Source organism: Adiantum capillus-veneris, chromosome 21 (assembly GCF_014529385.1).
Source record: "Adiantum capillus-veneris isolate H3 chromosome 21, ASM1452938v2, whole genome shotgun sequence".
NCBI lineage: Eukaryota > Viridiplantae > Streptophyta > Polypodiopsida > Polypodiales > Pteridaceae > Adiantum > Adiantum capillus-veneris.
The window spans coordinates 60252542-60272022 of NC_140951.1; the positions used below are offsets into that span (position 1 = coordinate 60252542).

Below are 19481 nucleotides of genomic sequence, written 5' to 3' on the forward strand. Positions count from 1 at the left end.
GGTGCGACTGGGTGGGGTAGTGAAGCTCATTAGGGCATACAGAGGGTGGGGCACATACAGGAGAGGAGCTCATGCTAATCCTCTGGTTTGGACATTAGTTCAGCCTATCTTTCATGAAGAATATATTTTGATGTTTAATGGTTTAAGTATACCTGGCTGTTCTGAAAACCTGCTAAAGAGTCGAAGTTCTCTAAGAAGGGCTAGAAATCTGGTCTTACATAAATGTAGGTGAGCTTACAATGCCTTGAGTGGCAATCTGAATATTTTCGTGTTTAACTTTCTAGCCTTTGGGACTACACAAATGTGGCGATGAGCTATCTTTGTGGCAAATCTGAGTATGCTAAGAGCACTTCGAGAAGCTTCGAATGGCTGGCTTATTTTGATCTGGTTATTACTGGAAGGTACTTGCCTTTGAATTGTAGACACGATCTGCCAGCTAATTTTAGTTGTGATCTTCAGACTTTGACGTACTGGTTGCAGTGCCAAGCCAGGTTTTTTTGCAGATGGCAGCAGATCAGGGATTTTTGAAGTAGACATAAAATCTGGAATGCTTATAAATACTGACAATGGCACACCTCTAGCGCAGGTGACCACAAGTGGGCTTTTTGCATCAGAATGAGGCTCTTAAAGTACTTGTGTTGATTGATTGGAATCATTTTTGATAATGTAGGTCGGTGATATTGATTTTAAAAGGTTTTCAGCTGCTAGGAATGGCCTGAAGCAGCCATGCCGAGTGTTTCAGGTGTTGCTGTGTAGACTCTTTTCTCACATAATGAAGGTTTCTGTACAATGTTGACATCAGAAACTCAACAAATTTTTTTCCTGATAGGGTGGGAGTGTTCAACATCTTCACCGCTTGTTAGGCATAGAATCAGGCTCACAGGTATGTCTATTGCTTATTCCAATCTTTTTTGTTGTTTTAACTGCTACTGGTCTGGAAGCCACTTTGCGTTGTGATTGTCAGTATTATATAGCTTCTACCTTTTCTTCACAGGCAATTTTCTGGATCTTTCTAGGTAAATGCCTATGAAATTGATTAACTATGTCAGTGCATTGTCTTTTGTCATAACTGCTCTTTTATGTTTTCTAGTGCTTTAAAACCTTTGTCCTGAGTATCCCTTCAATGAATGATAAGTTGTTAAAGGTATAGGCTCCTTTAATTTTGTTTTATGTTTTGGAAATGGATTTTAAGCAGTTCAGGACTTAGCCAACAAAATGTGTCTGACTATATAAGAGAAATTTGAAGTTGAAATATCATAGCTTAGGGAAACGAACTAGTGTAAGGGGCCATCTCTGGATACTCTTTCGCTATGGATGCTAGTATTGGAAGTACCCATTTATGTGGCGTCAGGCCCAAAGGCTATTTTGAGCTAGTTCTGATGACTCAAAACGCTGGCATATGACCTTTAAACTTCGTGATCTTAAAACTCTGCGATCATGGTTGATTTTTGAGGTTTCCTAGCCCATTCTGAGAGCTTTTAAGGTATTTCCTCTGTTGGTGCTAAATTCTGGAACACTCAAAAGATTTTCCGGGATAAAAGGTCCCTGTATTCTGTATTATTATATTGAAGGAGGACGTTCTTCTGCCATAGATTTTAATTCTCACACAAATTCCTTGCTCCCCACACGATAAGAGAGTAGTGGTGAGACTTGGGTGTGCCTATACATATCTTTCATCTCTCTTACTTGGAGTTGGGAAAAAGGTCTTCAGCAAAGTGCCAAGCTTATGTCTGGTAGTGTAAGTATACTAGATTTGCTTTGTTCTCTCTGCCGACTATTGATTTGCCAAGGACTGTGAGGGTTTCCGTTGTCAAGCCGAAGTAGATACATCATACTCTGATGATTGGTTTGTCAATTAATACGAGAGCTCTCCTCGTTTTTATTCTCAACAGCTCTGTGGCTTCTTGGCAGGGTTGGTGTTTTCAACAGCTCCATTCCTTCTTGGCAGAATGGTGTTTGCAGAATCCATCTATACTGGAAGCGTTCCATTTTTATCAATGATATAGCGAATATATTGGATTAAACATAGACCAGATTGTTTCGTTTGAGAACAACCAAGTACACAAAAGTGCTTACTTTTAAGTAGATAAGACAATGCTATGGTGTTGCATACACCCAACAAGGATTTGCAGCCCTCTTGCTGAAGATTGATGCAGGTGAGAAGTGTCGAGGAAGTGGTCCCTGCCATTCCATCCTGCTATGAAACAGTGAACCTTTGGATGCTATCACTTACCTTGAAATGTTGAATCTCCCTCTTATCTGTTTGTCACATAATGCTGAGTATGGAAACTGCTGATCACCCAACAAGGCAGTAAAATACTGCGACAACACCACCACAATTTACTGAACTTGAAATAACACTCAAGTCAAGAGACACAGAGGGGCAGAGTTCCCTCTCATAGTTATTGGCCCTTGCAAATTGCAATACATGTCCCTCATGGTTGCAGTTACGACTGTTTTGTGAGCCCACTCACAACGATCCGAGTATAACTGGTGTCCTTGGTCTCATACTTTTAGGCTCTTGGCTCGAAAATCTACTAGAGCAATCTGCTAATTACAAAAGTAGTTCCAGCAGAAATGGCCTTTAACCCATATAGGAAATCTGCACAAAAAGCATGCACAAAAACATGCCATGTCAGCCGCTTGTGTAATAAGCGCCATGTCAGAAGCCTTTTGCCTTGCCATCAACTGTACCACACCGGATTGGCACCGCGATTTGTGGGCCATACAGCTGCCACATTAGAATCCCGCTCGTTGCTCTCTAGCTTTTGTTCGGGTCTTCTGTTCCGTATGGTGGGCTACTGCCACAGCATGAATCTATGACATACCTTCCCCCATAAAAGAAGAGTAGTCGCCCTTTACACCTCAAAACTGACAGAGGACCAGAGTTCAATATACATTGACTGCATGCAGACATGCTTAGTACCATCCATACAAGACAATACACATATGGCATTACCACCATAGAGCGTGTATCGGCACATTTCCCAATCCATAATGGATTTCAAATAACATTCATCACACTCGCTTCTTGGTCCGCACTGGACTTCAGATGTCTCACTGATATGTCCTGAATCTATCTAATCATCACATCTTAGGCTGTGTTGACCTCCACGAATGCACTAGAATCATCATTCGCCAAACTGGTGAATAGACATTCTACCGTACACATACTCAATAACACTCTACAAATTGAAGAGTAAACCTCCTTGTTGCAACGGTTATTTTCATATGTACATATGTATAAGTCATTTGGCAGAGTAACATCAGCTCATCACCCCCAAAAAAGGCAAAGACACAATCAGTTTACTCTATCCACAAGCCTAGTTGATTTGTTGGCAAGAGAGTGGATTGGCTCTCCACTATACTCAACTGCTGAATCCGCCTTAACTCTTGGAAGGGTAGGTGCCAAGCCAAAACCCTCAAGATAAAGCTCTAACAACTGAGTAGCAGCTTCCAAGTCGTCCTCTACAATCCACTTGACATCCTAGGGAAGATACTTCTTGCACTTGACCAAGTATTTTGCGACTAGATTTCCATGCACTTTCCTTTATGTGCCAAGATCTGCTTAGGTTGATTTCTTGTGTCTTGTTTACCTCTGGTTGTTGCTCAAGCACCATTTCTTATGGCACTTGCCCCTTGAAAGGTTGTAGAAGACTCGTGTGCAATGCAATGTGAATTTTTGCAACATCAGTCCAAAGGATGCACGGTTCATTGTGTGCAAGATGTATCAATGTCCATAGTATCGTATACTAGTATTGGGTAAAGCCTCTCCTTTTCCTCATCTTTCTAAGTCTGGCCTTCTAGAAATTGAGAAGCACTCAACTCTTCTTCCTTCAATCAAAAGTTGCGTCTATGCTTATCCACTCCACAACTCTACTTTCAGAAGTCCTTGCTCGTCTGTTTAATCGGGTCATCTGTGAAGGATTACATGAATCTTGGAAATTATCTACTATCGTACCTATTTTCAAGTCAGGGGATCCTATGATACCCGGGAACTACCGTACCATTATGGCGGGTCACACATTGACCCGACTGTACGCATCCATTCTGGAACAAAAATTGAGTAGATGGGCAGAGAATGAGGGCATAAGGGAAACAGGACAAGCTGGATTCAGGAAGGGTTATTCCACTTTAGATCATATTCTTACGCTCAGAGCCATTATTGAGGAAGGAAGAGCAAGCGGGAGAAGGATGTATTGTTGCTTTGTGGATTTTCGGAAAGCTTTTGATACAGTACCAAGGGCCAGATTGATGCACAGAATGCAAGAGTTAGGGGTCCCCAAAGAGATTATCTGGGGGATAATGGCCTTATACGGGTCAGTAACCGGTTATGTACGTACTCCAGAAGGGGATTCCGACATTGTTCATTCTACCGTTGGAGTGAAGCAGGGATGCCCACTGTTTCCTACTTTATTTGGTATGTATATAGATGAGGTATCAGATTACATTGATAGAGAGGGTGACAGAGGTGCTCAACTTGCAGGGTCATGGATCCCTTTGTTGTTGTATGCAGATGATATTGTATTGATAGCAGAATCACCAGATGGAATGCAGAGGCAGTTAGATGCATTACATACATTCGCGGAGGACAGCGGACTGTCGGTAAATTTGGGTAAAACCAAAGTTATGGTGTTTAACACCACACCGCAGTGGGTTAGGAGATCGGCACCTACATTTGCATATGGCCAGGATACAGTAGAGTACACAAATGCATACACATACCTTGGTGTGGTATTTACAGGACCGAAGTTTACTCTTAAGAAAGCAGCGGATGCTAGGTTGTCCAGAGCCTCTGCGGCCTTGGGAGGGTTGGAGAGGATGTGTTCACAAGTGCAGTTTCAGGAACCATGAACAAAATTTTGGCTCTTTGATACTGTGGTGGCTTCGGCTATGTTTTATGGGGTCCAGATTTGGGGACCATTTGTGGATTAGGATAATTGGAAGTCAATGGAGAGACCTTTGGTATCTATGATTTCCCGAATGATTAGAGCCAAGGCCTCCGTACCACACGCGATTACCCGAGCGGAACTAGCTGCCCCTCCGATAGAAATTGAAGCTCTTACCAGATCAGTGTCCTTTAAACATGGTTTATGGGATACAAATAATTGCCGATATACTAGATTGGCCCTCGAATCCTCTCGACAATTAGCAATGAAAGGAGATACATCATACTGGTATGCGCAACTGTCCTCGTGGTTTCAGAGACACGGGTTCAATATGGAAAGATTACCCCCCTTCCAATACTCTCTTGAGGCTCCATCACTGGCAATCACACGAACGGAAATTAATAAAATCATCCGCCAAGATCTTATACAGTTGGACACTAAGAGGACATGGGTAGACCCTACACAAGAATTGGGCACGAAGATGGCCGACTACAAAGAAAACTTCCTACAGCTATCTGAAGATGGTTTTGTGATTCGCCTGAGCTACATGGATACCCACCTGTCTCATGGTTTGAGATGTGCTATTGGTCAGATTCGTACATCCTCACACCAGCTGGAAATTGAATTTGGCAGATTTAGGGGAATCCCACCTGAGAGCATAATTTTCAAGTTATGCGGAATGGAGCCGGAGACAGAATTACACTACATATGCCATTGCACCGTATACTATGAGATACATGGGCGTTTCCATTGCCTATTTAAAGAAGGCTTTGGACCTCTAGATACAGTCATGCAATACCAAGATCAAAGGTGCTTAGGCCTGTACCTACTGGAACTACATCGGCACATGGATAATCTAATGAGAAGACAAAGAGCACTACAACCTCAGAGGCAGATCACAGATTTCTTCGGATCGAGAGAAGCAGGAATGGAAGGAGAAGCAAGAGGCCAGCAGCGAGCACAAAGGAGTACCCACATTCATACCAAAGGCACCCTCATTGACAGGGCGATTGAGCTTAGGAAATCGAGATGACCACGACCGAGATGCAGAAGCACATTTCAGCGGAGGAGACTACAACAAAGGATTAGAAGCATTCTAGCCAGACACCCAGAATGCTCCTAAGAAGTTTATCTAATACTTTGTATTTAGTTTTTTCGCATTTATTTTCACACTTTCACACTTTTCAGACATTGTAACAGATTCACCACTTTTGTATCAGTTTGGTCTCATAGGTCACTCTGGCCTTTTTGAAGACGTTAATATAACATTTCATTTCATCTCCTATGTTTTTTTTTTTTCCTGAGAGAGAGATCCTTCTATTAGTTAATGAAATTGCCCATAGGGCTACAACCACCTCTATTAGAGAAGGCTACAACAATCATAAGGGGAGACTCTCCCAATGAAAAAACAGCATATGTACAATGAGGCTAAATCAGGAGATGGGAGGAGGGAAAAACCACACAGGTGGACAATAGTGCCATCTGAGCACACCCTGGACCATGGTGAAGAAAGGCCCAGGGTGCTAGAGTCAAAGGAACGCCTGTCTACGCTCCCGCATGCGGTCGGAGCTGCCCTGGAGTCTCTCGAACTGTCCCCTGAGAGTATGGATCAGCTCTAGCCAAAAATCTCGAATTGTCTCTGCTGGTGGTACAGGGCGAGCCTCAAAGATGCTGAAGCAGCGGGCCCACCAGATGAACCAGAGGGTCAGGCCGTAGACGAGCTCCCAACACTCCTCTCTCACTGCACCACTCCTATGGAGTAAGCTCTGTAATAGCAGGTTGGAGTGTAGGTCGACCCCCGTGTACACTATCATCCTGCTGGTGGAGGATAGCTCAGAATGTAGTGCTGGGCCTGTGAGAGTGGACCAAGCAGTTGCCCCCCAAGTGTACTGTTGTGTTGTGGAAGGAGCTGGCATCAGCCAAAGGACACGAAGCCAAACATGCTGTGCCATAGGGCAGTCCCAAAGATAGTGACGCTGACTCTCCACAGGATGGTCATAAGCTGCAGATGCTGTAGAGAGACCACTATGTACAAGCCAGCTCCTCACCACTGTAGCTCTATGTGCAACCAGCCACTGGAATAAAGTGACTTGCCGTGGCTGTCTGGCGTCCCACAACCTCGCCCGAAAAGATGACAAGAACTCAGTTGTGAGACTCTCCTTCTGCCAATCAGGTGCTGCAGCAGCATGACGAGCCTCTCTCCGTGCTGTCAGTATGTGATGTCCGAGTCGAACAATGTACTGAAAGAAAGGGACATGTGGATGGTCGAGGAAAAAGGGTCCCTCCAAAACCACTCTCCAAGATCCTACTGCACTTGTGCCAGTGGACAGCTCTCCCAAGCCCATAGCCTCCAGTGGCCTGTCTGAAGAGCTGTGGGGTCAGGATCTATGACACAAGGCCTCCCACAAATGTCCACAACTCTGATCCTCTGAAAACAACACTCTGCAACATGTGGGGCCTTGACTGAGACTCTGTGTAACTGACCCTCACCCTGTAGCTCGAAAAACATGGAGGGTACCATCTCTGAGCAAACCCGAACTACGATGAGCACCTCCAGTCGCGTGAAGGCCCCCATCCATCTGGGCGCTGCTGACTCGAGAGGTGTAAGCCACTCAGCAGGTACTGCCTCTGTGATGTCGTGGCACATGCTCTGCACCCCTCTCATGCCTTGTAGCTAGATGCTCTGAAGCTCCTCTGACAAACCTAAGAATTGTAGCCAGTCACCTAAAGTGCGTGCTGGACTCTTTGCCATGCCTCTGTGATGTCCTGGCACATGCTCTGCACCCCTCTCATGCCTTGTAGCTGGATGCTCTGAAGCTCCTCTGACAAACCTAAGAATTGTAGCTAGTCACCTAAAGTGCGTACTGGACTCTTTGCCATGGGACCCCAAGAGACACGAGGCCTACTACCAACCAAGTGGCCTCTCTTGAGTGCTGAGCATGGGGTTCCAAACAAGAGGCCGTCTCAGGCGCTCCTCTATGTAGGTAGGCTGGTGTTGCTCCAGGCCTCTCTGCAGCTGCTCCCAGGATCGAAGAAGCCTCACAGCAAAACGGTCCTCTAGTGGTGGTCTCCAAGGGCCTCCTGCCTGAGGCACTCTAGCTCTAAGCCGCTGAAGAAAAAATTTCTTCCAGGGCTCCTCCCCTCGAAGCAGCCCTCTGACAACAAACTTCCCAAGAAGGGCTCTGCTCTGCTGTGCAGGGTCTATGATCCCCAACCCCCCTTGAGAACAAGGTAGAGTGATGACCTGCCAAGCCACTTTGGCCCGGGCTATCTGAGTATCGCGCCCTGACCAAAGGAAATTCTTGATCAGCCTCTCTACTTGGCTGATGCATGAGCTCGAAAAGATCCAACTAGATGTAATGTACCACATAATAGCCAACAACACTTGGTTGGCCACTACAACTCTGCCTGCCAAAGAATGTCGTGCCGAGCTCCAATGTAACAGCTTTCTCTTGATGGACAGGAGGAGGGGAGCAATTTGGTGCTCAAGAGACAAGTCCAAGCCAACTTGACAGCCCAAAACAAACTGCAGTTCCTTGGGGGGATCCATATGAAACCCTCACTTGGCATCCAATCAGGCGTTGGAGCACTACCAACCGAGAAAGCCACCGTCTTCCTCGAGTTGATCAGTGCGCTTGATGCACAACAAAAAGTCTCAAGAGCCTACTCACACCTGTGTACGTTGGCCTCTTGGCCCTCCAAGTACAAAGCTGAGTCGTCTGCAAACTTAACATCCAGTAGCTCATTGCCCCGAATAGGAAGTGCTAAGCCACGTAAACCAACCTGCTGTGAAACCAAAAATCTGCTCATCGCCTCAACATAGAACAAAAAGATGAAGGGGACAAGAGGGAAGCCTTGTCTGACCGAACGTGTGAGCATGAACCGATCTCCTCTACCTCCTGCCAAAAGCACCTGACTGTGTGCACGTCTGTATAGCCCATCCTGCGAAGAGAGCCCTCCAAAAAGTCCCAGTCAACTCTATCGTAGGCCTTCTCAAAATCGAGAAAAAGAATCACTAGATCCTCACCACGGAGGCGTGCGAGGGCAGATGCCTCCCAAAAAGTAAACTTGTTGTCAAGGATACTGCGCTCCTTGACAAAACCTGTCTGAGTCCCATGTATAATGCTCTCTAGAAGTGGCTGAATCCTCAAACTCAAAGCCTTGGCAAGAATTTTGTAGGCTGAGTTAAGGATGGTGATGGGTCGCCACTGCCGAATCTCATCCAAGGAACCACCCTCCTTGGAAATGAAGTAAATCAAACCCTCACTCATGCTGTCAGGCATCTCCCCTGTGTGTGAGATGTACTGAAAAGCTCTGTGGCCCATTTTGTGCTACAAATGCGGGGAATATGGACATTACCAAAGCAAATGCCCCTGGCGAGAAGGGTCCCCTCCCTGCTGTCGGAAGCGTCCCCTCCCTGCCGTCATTGCCCTGAAGCGAAGGATCACTACAGTAAGGATTGTCCCAAACTTCATGCATCCACGTCTTCGAGCCCAAGTCAAAGCCACAATGAGTTTACCTTTCCCAAGATCAATGTGATAGCAGTTAGTACCATCCCTCAACCGCCACCTTCTGCCCATGTGGTTGCCCCTCAAGACAAGTTGCAGTTGGTAGAGGAGCCAACAGGTGTCCTCACTCGGGCCCAGAGGGCCGCTCTCTGTCTTAGCATTCTAGCAAGTTCAACTCCCCCACACATTCTCCCACCAGTGGATACCCCGCCTTCAGCTGTTGACAAGCCATCCCCCAGTGCCAAGCAAGGATCCAAATCTCTGCTCTCTGATATTGATGAAGCCTTCTTGGAGGGAGTTACCGATCTACAACAGATCAAGGTACCATAGAAACCACTGGTAGAAAAAGAAAAGCTTATAGCAGAGACAATCTTGAAGAACACCTTCCAACAAGTGTCGGTCTATGACATGCTGCGGCTAGATGCGAGTTTTCGAAGTGACACCTTTTGCAGTTATTCAGTCACTTTACCCTGGAGCAGGTCCTTGTGGCGGGCACCTCCCAGTGCAACCTTGAGAGTCCTATATGATCTCCTATCCTGCTGCTCCCCTCATCGATTATAGAAGCTCTCGTCGCACTGTGCCATCTTGGGGCGGCAATTCTCAGGAGTGATAGTGGATGGTGGATTAGGCATCAACGTGATGACCGAGTTCACTATGTTGGCTTTAGGTTTGCAGCCCACCCATCCTTCTCCCTTCACAATTACATTGGCCGACCAGAGGACAGTCTACCCTGTGGGCATAGTGGACAACGTGCCTCTGCATGTACAAGACTTCACCTTTAGCTTGGATTTTGTTGTTGTTCGTCTCGTGCAGGTTGAGAGAGGATTTCCTTTGCTCATCCGTAGACCATGGCTGCGACACACTAAAGCACTGCATGACTGTCGAAATGACGCAATGTGGATACACACTCATGGCTCCCAATGAAACCCATTCGACTTGAAGGAGGCATAGATCCAGTGGTGCAACATAGTTCCTTGTCAATGGAGTCCAACCCTGAATTGGAGCAGCCCACTCCACCTGATGGATCAGAAGAAGACCTGTTGGAGTGGTTAGAAGCTACTAAGTCTATGCCTTGTTATGGAGTTTGTATTCAACCTCTGCCTGAGGATACACCCTCTTCCAAATTTTCTACAATACCAGAGCCCAATGAGCCAATTGAGCCAACAGAGCCAACAGCTAATGTAGAGGATCTACAGGGTTTCCCACACGCCTCAACCTCAACCCCATCTGTGTCTGCCTCTTTGACCAAGCCAAAAATATCTTTGAGTCTGGTGCACTACCCTTCACCACGCTTCATGAAGGAAGGTTACAACAAAATGATGTTGATTTCCATATTGAAGAGACACCTGCTGATGATGTTTCTCTGCTCCAAGACGCGCCATCAGAGGTGTCTTCTGTCTCCCTACTGCCCCACTCTCTTCCCTCATTCCCAACCCTATCTAGTATCCACCCCTCATCCCCTTCACCCTACCTCCCCTCCCCCCTCGCCCCTACCCCCTCCCTTCCTCTCTCCTCACTACCCCCTCCCCTCCCTCCCTCGCTCCTACCCACACCCCCTCGCCCCTACCTACCCCCTCCCCTCTCTCCTCGTCCCTACCTACCCCCCTCCTCTCATCCCTCGCCCCTTCCCCCCCTCTCCTCGTCCCTACCCACCCCCTCCCTCCCTCGCTCCTACCCACACCCCCTCGCCCCTACCTACCCCCTCCCCTCTCTCCTCGTCCCTACCTACCCCCCTCCTCTCATCCCTCGCCCCTTCCCCCCCTCTCCTTGTCCCTACCCACCCCCTCCCTTCCTCTCACCCCTCACTACCCCCCTCGCCCCTCACCACCCCTACCCACCCCCCCTCGCCCCTCACCACCCCATCCCCTCCGCCTCGCCCCTACCCACCCCTCTCACCGCCGCCCTCTCTCCTCGCCCCTCACCACCCCATCCCTTCGTCCCTACCCACTCCTTTCCGAGCTCTCACCACCCCCTAGTCCCCTACCCACCTCCTTGGTCCAAGAAGTTTTCACAAGCTAAAAAGTATTTTAACCAAGATTCTGTTGGATTTTGAGCTTGCCTTAAGAAAACGGGGAAATTCTCACAAGTTTTAGTGTCATTACCTGCAACAGCTTCAAATATTGAGCTGCAACTGGGAGCATTTCAAGATTATCTCATTGAAGCGCAGTTGCTCGTACTTCTTCATCATCTCCTGCAAATACCTACCTGAGTTTCTTCGGTCTGGTTGGCTTTTCCTTCCTTCCAGTTTCAGTGTTCTCTCTCACTGGGACGGTGAGTGGTCTTGTGGCGGGCAACATGTAGCAGGGCTATAGTGTCATTGGAGGCAATTAGTTATAGTGGTCAGGAGTTCACACTGGACGGACTCTCGCCTGGGTAGTGACACGTGGCAAGTGTTACGGATGGTGGTTCAATGGACACCGTGGCTAGATCACCACCACCTGAGATAGGCTGGTGGCCCTTTAGGAGATACATATGTGTGGTTGGTTCTAGTCATCGGACACTCAAATCATCTACTTTGTATGGTCACTCGTCTTGAGTTCATGCACAACACGTCTGCACCATCCCTGTACAGTTGAGCCTCGACACCCCCCATTGTACTCGTGAGTTCTGGACTGGAACTGAGTGTGCTACCATGCCAGAGTCTGTACTGGTTTCTTTGAGTTAGTCGATGTCCCATGCTGTTTAGGTTCCACTGTTGAGTCGTGGTGTTGTTTGCTCTGTTATTCATTGTCTTCTGTGTTTTCATTCTGTTGGAGTGAAATCTCACGCACATTGCGCTTAGGAGCACCCACTGTACAGAGAGCACGACACATTATCCCCGCTACACCAACTCAAGCATACGTTTTTATCAGCAGCTCTGCTAGAGTCTTCACTAAATAGGCTTCATGTTCTCTTGCCATTTCATAGCTCTTGTAAAGCAGGTGCATTTATTCATGTTGCACCCAATTTTGCATACGTTTTCATCAGCAGCTCTGCTAGAGCGTACAATTGGAATTTCCTTTTTTAGTATTCAGCATTGACATGAACCACTAACTGCTGTTATCTGCCTTCATCCAGCATGTGCTTGCCGAGCATGCATGACAATAATTTTTTCCCTCACTAAGATTGTGCAATCACGTGCTTTATGTGCTTTTAATGTCCTGCTGTTTTATCATGAGCTGTATTTTCCAAATTCATTTACCATTGGTATCTGCCGCTCGTGAAATCATTGATAAATGGTCTTTATCAGAACTGTATGAAGACTCTGGGTCAATTTAGTGGGTTATAAAATAGGTTCACAATCACTAGCTTAGCTTTGTCCCGTTTTAACCGGCATGTCTGCACAATTCTGTGGTTTCTTTTTAATGACTTTTTCCCCCTCCCCCTGTCCAATTTGTAAGGTTCTCTATGTTGGTGATCACATTTATGGAGACATTCTCCGAAGTAAAAAACAGCCTGGTATGGCTCCTGAATGCTTTGCTTTATCTGTATTTGTGGACTTGATTACGATTCTAATCGAGTGTGAATTGCAGGCTGGAGGACAATGCTTGTAATTCCTGAACTAGAGGAGGAGCTAGAACACTTCCATCAAACCATCCAAACAAGAAAGGTGGGATATCCAGCTTAGAATATTGCATGCTACTTATTATTGTTCTTGCATGGTTGGCTGACTTGATGTTTTGGCAGGAGTTGAGGTTATTACGAGACAAGCGTGATAATATTGAGGACAGAATTCAGCGGCTGAATTTTGATATCAGGTTTTCTCTTGTTATAATCTTTGCAAGAATGAGTGGTGTTTTTTTGTTTCAAAATCCTCATTTCTTTAAATTCTTTGTGCAGTAGATAGCTATTTGGACACTGTACTTGTGTTCGAGTTCATCATTTTCTCTCATTTACTTTCAGTTCAACCAATTACCTAATGTGTCACAGGCTTATGGACTCCAAGAGGTATATCAAACTGGTAGTGAGTGTCCAAGGTGTTGTATTGTGTGACTGTGTTCCTAATGCTTTCTTTTGAAGAGGAAGCTGTGAGACGGGCTCACGCAATACGTGTACGAGCTAGGTGGAAAAATACACTAGCAAAGAAGATGCAAAGGAACTCGAGATTGGTTATACATGGAGGGTGGGCAAGTTTACCACAAAAGTGCTTGCCTCGAATTCTAAGTTGCCAGATATGGAGTAGAAGAGGAGCTTCTTATACAACAGAGGGCCCTCAAGGTGGAAATAATTTATCTGATGAGCATCTGACACCGGCACAAGTAGTGCATAGGAAGGAAAACATGCCAAAGGTGTATTGGTTATTTTTATTGATGAGAGGTCATCTCTTAGGAACCTCAATGGGAATGGGTGGGTGAGGATTTCTTTGGTGCCGCCATGCTATAGCTTCATCTTTACTCATAAGGATGTTCTTGAATTCCTGCTTTTCACGGCAGGTGAGGATCCTCATCACTCTGTGGGCCTGGCTTTTCATGATCTCTCCCAATGCATGCTGGATCGCATATGGCAGATGTGCCATCAGGAGGTGGGGTCAGAAGAGCACTACATATGCTTGTACTGTCTGTATGAGATTTGAGGGAGGTACCACTTCCTTTTGGACCATTGCATCGGATCACTTGCTTTGAGGATCAGAGATGTAGAGCTTAGGCATCACGGAGAGAATCTCTCAGGGACAGTAGAGCAACAAGACTCTTGCTGCCAACAGATAGAGCGCTTACAGACTGTTTCAGTGCTAGTACTACAGCTTCACAGTTTTTACATCCTTATCCATTTGCTTGCTTTGTCATAGACGCTTTTCTAGGGGAATAATGTTGGACAGGGCCCATTGCTATCTGTAGAGCAAGACGTCCACACGTGGATCTCGTTTGCAGGTTCCTTGCCATCAGCAGATTTGATCTAATTGTTACGTCCCTAGACATGAGGATGGGCACCTGAGCTATGTCTAGCCAAGTGTGAACATGGCTCTATGGTTAGGGCGGTTAAGCAGATTGGTGGCTGCAGGCTCCCAAGCTTGGGGGTGAGCCCGATTGGATTTATGGCTGGGAGGTGAGTCTAATGTCCGCTCTCTACGCTTGTCTATGCGCGAATATGCTTGTGTCATGTCATGTGTGATCCGGCTTCCTGTTCGGGCATTTGACATGGCAATGTGCAAAAATCCATCAGAGCTCATGAGGCCGTGATGGCCTAGTGTGATAGGCTCTCAACACTCTTGCATAGGGCGGTATGGGACGCTACTAGCAAGAGAGTTGATGGTGGGAGTTCATGGTAAGTTGTTTTTACTTGTTCTTGTTTTAAACACTGAACTCTCGTATGTGAAGAGGTTGACGCTAGTGTTCGTCACATTGTTGCATGGTGTGTTATGTGCTTTGAGTATCTTCCATAACAAAATCCTGTTAGGGCCTTTATGGAGGACAACAAGAGTTGTGCAGGAATTTGTTGGAGTCTCTCATGCATTGAATGGCTGATTTTTTCCCATAGCATGCAGAGAAATTTCTTTCACAGCATGGAGAGAGGTACGTTTTGCAAATTATGAAAGCAGCGAAGTCACCTCTAATTCTCATGATCTCATGGGCAACGCCGCTTGAAGGGGAAAATCTTTGGCAAACCCAAATCTGCCATGTGCTGGCTGGTCACGTTCGGCACACACGCACACACTTAGGCTGGGTGCAGCTCGCAAGTGAGTAAATAGGGCCGGATTCCCTGAGCCTCTGCACCTACAAGGGCATGCGGCAGCCTCCAAAGTCTCGCACGCTGCATGGGCAGCAGAAGTCGGCAGCCCATACTGAGTGCATAGGGCTACTCTAGCGCATGATGAAGGTCGGATGCCTGGGTGGGGTTGGGCGGCCTTACAACGCGCATGTGGTGCGATAATGCAGACCATAATTGCATTCGCTAGATCTTGAGCTGTCCTTATGCTCGCCCTAGCAATCAGTAGTATTTCTTGCATGTCATGCAAGAAATCGGCTACAAATTGCCTCTTAATACTCTGGAGTCCAGGAGCGATCGGTGGTTTCGGCTCATAAATGTACATAAGCATAAAGGGACTATAAGCCATAACTGAATGCTTAGTACTGTTATAAGCAAATTCAATCTGTTGGATATAGCGTTCCCAATCAGATTGACGACGAGAGACATATGCTCGCAGCATATTCTCCATTGTTGATTCGTGCTTTTGGTCTGTCCATCAGTCTAGGAATGATCTGAGGAAGACATGCACAAGCGGGTTTCCAATTTTTTGGAACACCATTTGCCAAAAAATTTGTAGTGAATTTAGAATCACAATCACTGTCAATTTCTTTGGGCAAACCATAGAGTTTATATAAGTGCTCCACAAAGAGTTGAGCTAAGTCATGACTCTTTACGGCGGTGCGAACAGGAATAAAACGTGCCATTTTGTGAGTCGGTCACTAACACCCAAATGGCATCGTTCCCACGGTTTGGGGTAATCCAACTACAAAATCCATAGAAATGCTTGTCCATTTACTATCGGGAATTTGCAAAGGATGTAATAACCCAGTGCGTTTTTGTCGTTCAGCTTTTGAACATCTGTAAGCTTGCGACTCTCAAAGCAACGGGTCGGCTATCCAGATAGAGGACCGCGCTTATGGTGTAATCATTGGCATCCGTCACCACCACAAAGGGCTTATTTGGATCCACGATTTGCAACATCGATGCAGATGTACCGAGTTGCTTCAATGTTCGAAAACATTGATCGAGCTCATCGGTCCACCTAATAGATGGATTCACGCGGTGATGCAAATGTTCCTCAAGTGTCCGACTATAAATAAGGGTATCGTCAAGGAATACGTCAACCCACTTTCCCAGATATAGATGAAATAAATCATTCATGTGCTGGAAAGTTGCTGGAGTGTTGGTCAATCCAAAAGGTAAGACTAAAAAACTAATAATGTCCATACCCTGTACGAAACGTGGCTTGCTTGTAATCCATGCAGAAGCGCATCCCTCCGTCTTTCTTTTTGGCGAGAAGAACTGGAGCACCCCCAAGGAGAGTTACTAGACTTAATAAACTGCTTCATAAGATAGGGTTGCAATTTCCTAGCTATCTCGTCCTCCTCTTTCGGGCTAAACCGATAAGGTTGCTGAGGGACGGGATGGCTACCGGGCAAAGGCTCTATCTTATGATCAAGATCGGGCCCACGAGACGGTTGAAGCTCATCAGGTAAATCTAATGGAAACACATCAATGAATTACATCAAAACGGAGTCCAAATAAGGTTTACATCAGAATCAATGGTTTTGGAGGATAGAAACCCTTGACCACATGATACATGCCATCAAGAACAAGATGATAGGGAAGTCGGAAAATTTCATGATAGTGTTGAATGTTGAGGTAAACCTACGGTATGACCTCATGCACTGATCTAAGATCTGACTTTCCGCATATCGGACCAAATATGGATGTTCTGTGGAAACAGTCCGAAGCTTAAGACCTTATACCACACAAGAAGAAATAAACTTATGAGTAGAGCCGTTGTCGAACAAAAACCATAACGTTTCGGCCATTGATTTCTCTTGAGACACGGAGAAGACCGTGCGGGCCAAAACGGCCTTGTGTACACGACAATTGTGGTATCTACATGAAAAATCTTTGAATCAAAACAAGACAAAGTACCTAGTTCGGCGATAGTGTCTACCGAAGTCTTTGTCATTGCTGAGGTGGTTGGCTTCTTCTTTGCTTCGGGCAATCCTTGTCTCCACGGAAGTGGCCGGTCTGATGACAATCGTAGCAGCAATTCTTCTTCTGATCGTCGATCTTGGACAACTTGTCCTTGCCATTGTCTTTAAATTTCTTCCTTGGACCTTCAGTAGACTAATTGACGGTTGCATTTGTGGCGAAGCATTTGAACTTTAAAGGGGAGGCACTGTTGTGAGAGGTCTCCCATGTCACTGGGGGCCACTCCGTGATATGGCCAAAGTATTGTCATAGTTCTTTGCAAACTTGTAGATGTCCTCGAGTGATGTGATAAGATTCCAAAATACCTCATTCTGGTACGTCGGTGGCAATTCAAACAGATAAACCATCTGCAATATGACCTGCGGGTCTTCCAAGGCTTTTGTCTTATGGACGAAGTCCTTGAATTCATGTGAGTAAGCGTCCAAGGTCTTCTTGTCCATCTCCAACTTGAACAGCTTCGTGAAGAACTTGATCTTATCCACTTTCACAAAGCGAGTGTGAAAGACCGTCTAGAAGTCTGCCCAAGTTGTTGGCTTAGGCCGTAACCCATTCCACCACGCGTAAGCCTTGCCCTGGAGCATGAGTTGTATCTGATTAATGCGCTGGGCATCAGTGAAATGATATAGATCAAAATAGGGTGTCCATTTCGCCAGCCATAAGTCAATAGCAGTCTCTTCACATTCCTTCTTCTCTCTTTTGAAGGGATTGGGATGGAATTGGAGAGGCAAAGTGCTCATGGCTACGGGCGAACACGGGACCTGCGTGGCACGCAACTCCACAAGTTGCCATTGCATCTCCTGGAGCTGTGTTGTAACACCGCCACAAGGGATGCATCCATAACGGGAGATGGAGGAAGAGTACCCTCAAGAAAAAGCCCGTGCGTGTGTGTGGAGTTGGGAGGAGAAAGAGGTGTCTCCTCCATAGGTTGAAGCATGCTAGTGGTGTCATCTACCCATACCAACATCCTGTGTCCCCTTGTAGCGCTAGCTGTCGGGATGACTCAAGTGCTAGCCAAGCATATCTTGCTCTGGGAAGGTTGTCACAAGACGGGCACCACGTGCCAATAGAAAAGAACAGAGTGAAAAAAACTTTTAGCACTTTAATAACAATTGAAACTGAAAGAGAGAGAGCACATGAGACATGGAGTGGCGGAATTCCACCCCAGAGAGTATTGGACCCAAAACGTTTGCGCCCCTTTTAGTATTTCTTTATATGCTTCAACTGTGTACAATGCTGGTACTCCAATCCCTGCACCTTTACACTGAAGCATGCCAGAGATTGAGCAAGGCCCTTGGTCTTGAAAAGCAGTTTACATGAAAAGCTAAAGCTTGAAACTCAAAAGCAACTGGCTCAATAGTAGATGCCCAAAAGTTTCCAGCGCACAACGAAACCACTTTTAAGGTTAACATAGCATGTGTCTCTACTCACTGCACTCTGAACACTTGTTTTGTCTATACATAACACTATATATACACAAAATTGGCATTTCGGTCATACGTTTCAGTGAGGCGCAAAAGCTGCCAGCGCAAAAGCTGAAATCCGTACAGCTCTGCCACGTCAGCAGTCAGCGTAAAACCGCAAAAATCCGTATAGCTTTGTCACGTTAGTAGGCCAGCGTAAAACTCAAAAATTTGTACAGCTCTGCCACATCAGCACACCAGCGCAAAATCCAGAATTCAGTACTTCTCTGCCACGCCATCAGTTGGTTACGCTTGTGTGAGGGTTCAACTTTATTTTAATGCCTTTATGTCCTCTGGGCCTCATCGGACGGGGTCCCAAAAGTTGGTGGAACTTTTTCTTTCTTTAAAAATAGGCCACTCGGCAAGACTTTGTAATTCGGTAAAACTTCTCCTGCTGCTTCAGCTTCTTCACTTAGGGTTTAGGCCCCTCGATCGAGATTTGAAGGGTGGCTCCATTCTTCAGTGACTTGACACGTCAACAGTTTGTGACAAAGGTCTCATAAATTATGCATGAAGGAGTAAGGGCCTCAACTACGAGAGGAGAGGCAACTAACTTAGCTCGAATAATCTCATGTGCCACTGAGGCCTTAGCCCGAATCATCCGAGAGATCATAGAGACTAGAGGCCTCTCCATACATCTCCATCCATCAGTGCTACCAAATCTGCCCTAGTGGTCCATTGAGGGCCCCTAAATCTGAACCCCATACAGCATAGCTGAAGCCAATAGAGTGTCAAAAAGCGATAGCTTTGTTCGAGGTTCTTGAACTGCAAAAATAGGCTTGGGATATTTTGGCTGGTCTTTATGCAAGCCGCAATGAGGCAAAAATTGCATTGCTGGGTAAAGAGCCGGAGTCGAAGATTATGCATGAGGAAGATAATATGGACCCTTTCCTTGCTGATGTCAAGGATATCAATGAGCAACTTATTTTAGTAGGTGAAGTCATTTCAGAGAG

At 46.2% G+C, this 19481-nt stretch overlaps 1 protein-coding gene across 5 annotated transcripts in view; it reads left to right on the forward strand.

The window, feature by feature from the left end:
• The window catches only part of LOC147431029 (uncharacterized), a 116074-nt gene that overhangs the window by 41520 nt on the left and 55073 nt on the right, over positions 1-19481 (forward strand). For all 5 annotated transcript variants that reach the window (XM_086493539.1, XM_086493541.1, XM_086493540.1 and 2 more), the window contains 7 exons: positions 285-401; positions 481-586; positions 671-742; positions 830-883; positions 12778-12835; positions 12910-12986; positions 13064-13134. In XM_086493539.1, the coding sequence (XP_086349665.1) occupies positions 285-401; positions 481-586; positions 671-742; positions 830-883; positions 12778-12835; positions 12910-12986; positions 13064-13134 (555 nt within the window). The remainder of the gene's footprint in view (positions 1-284; positions 402-480; positions 587-670; positions 743-829; positions 884-12777; positions 12836-12909; positions 12987-13063; positions 13135-19481) is intronic.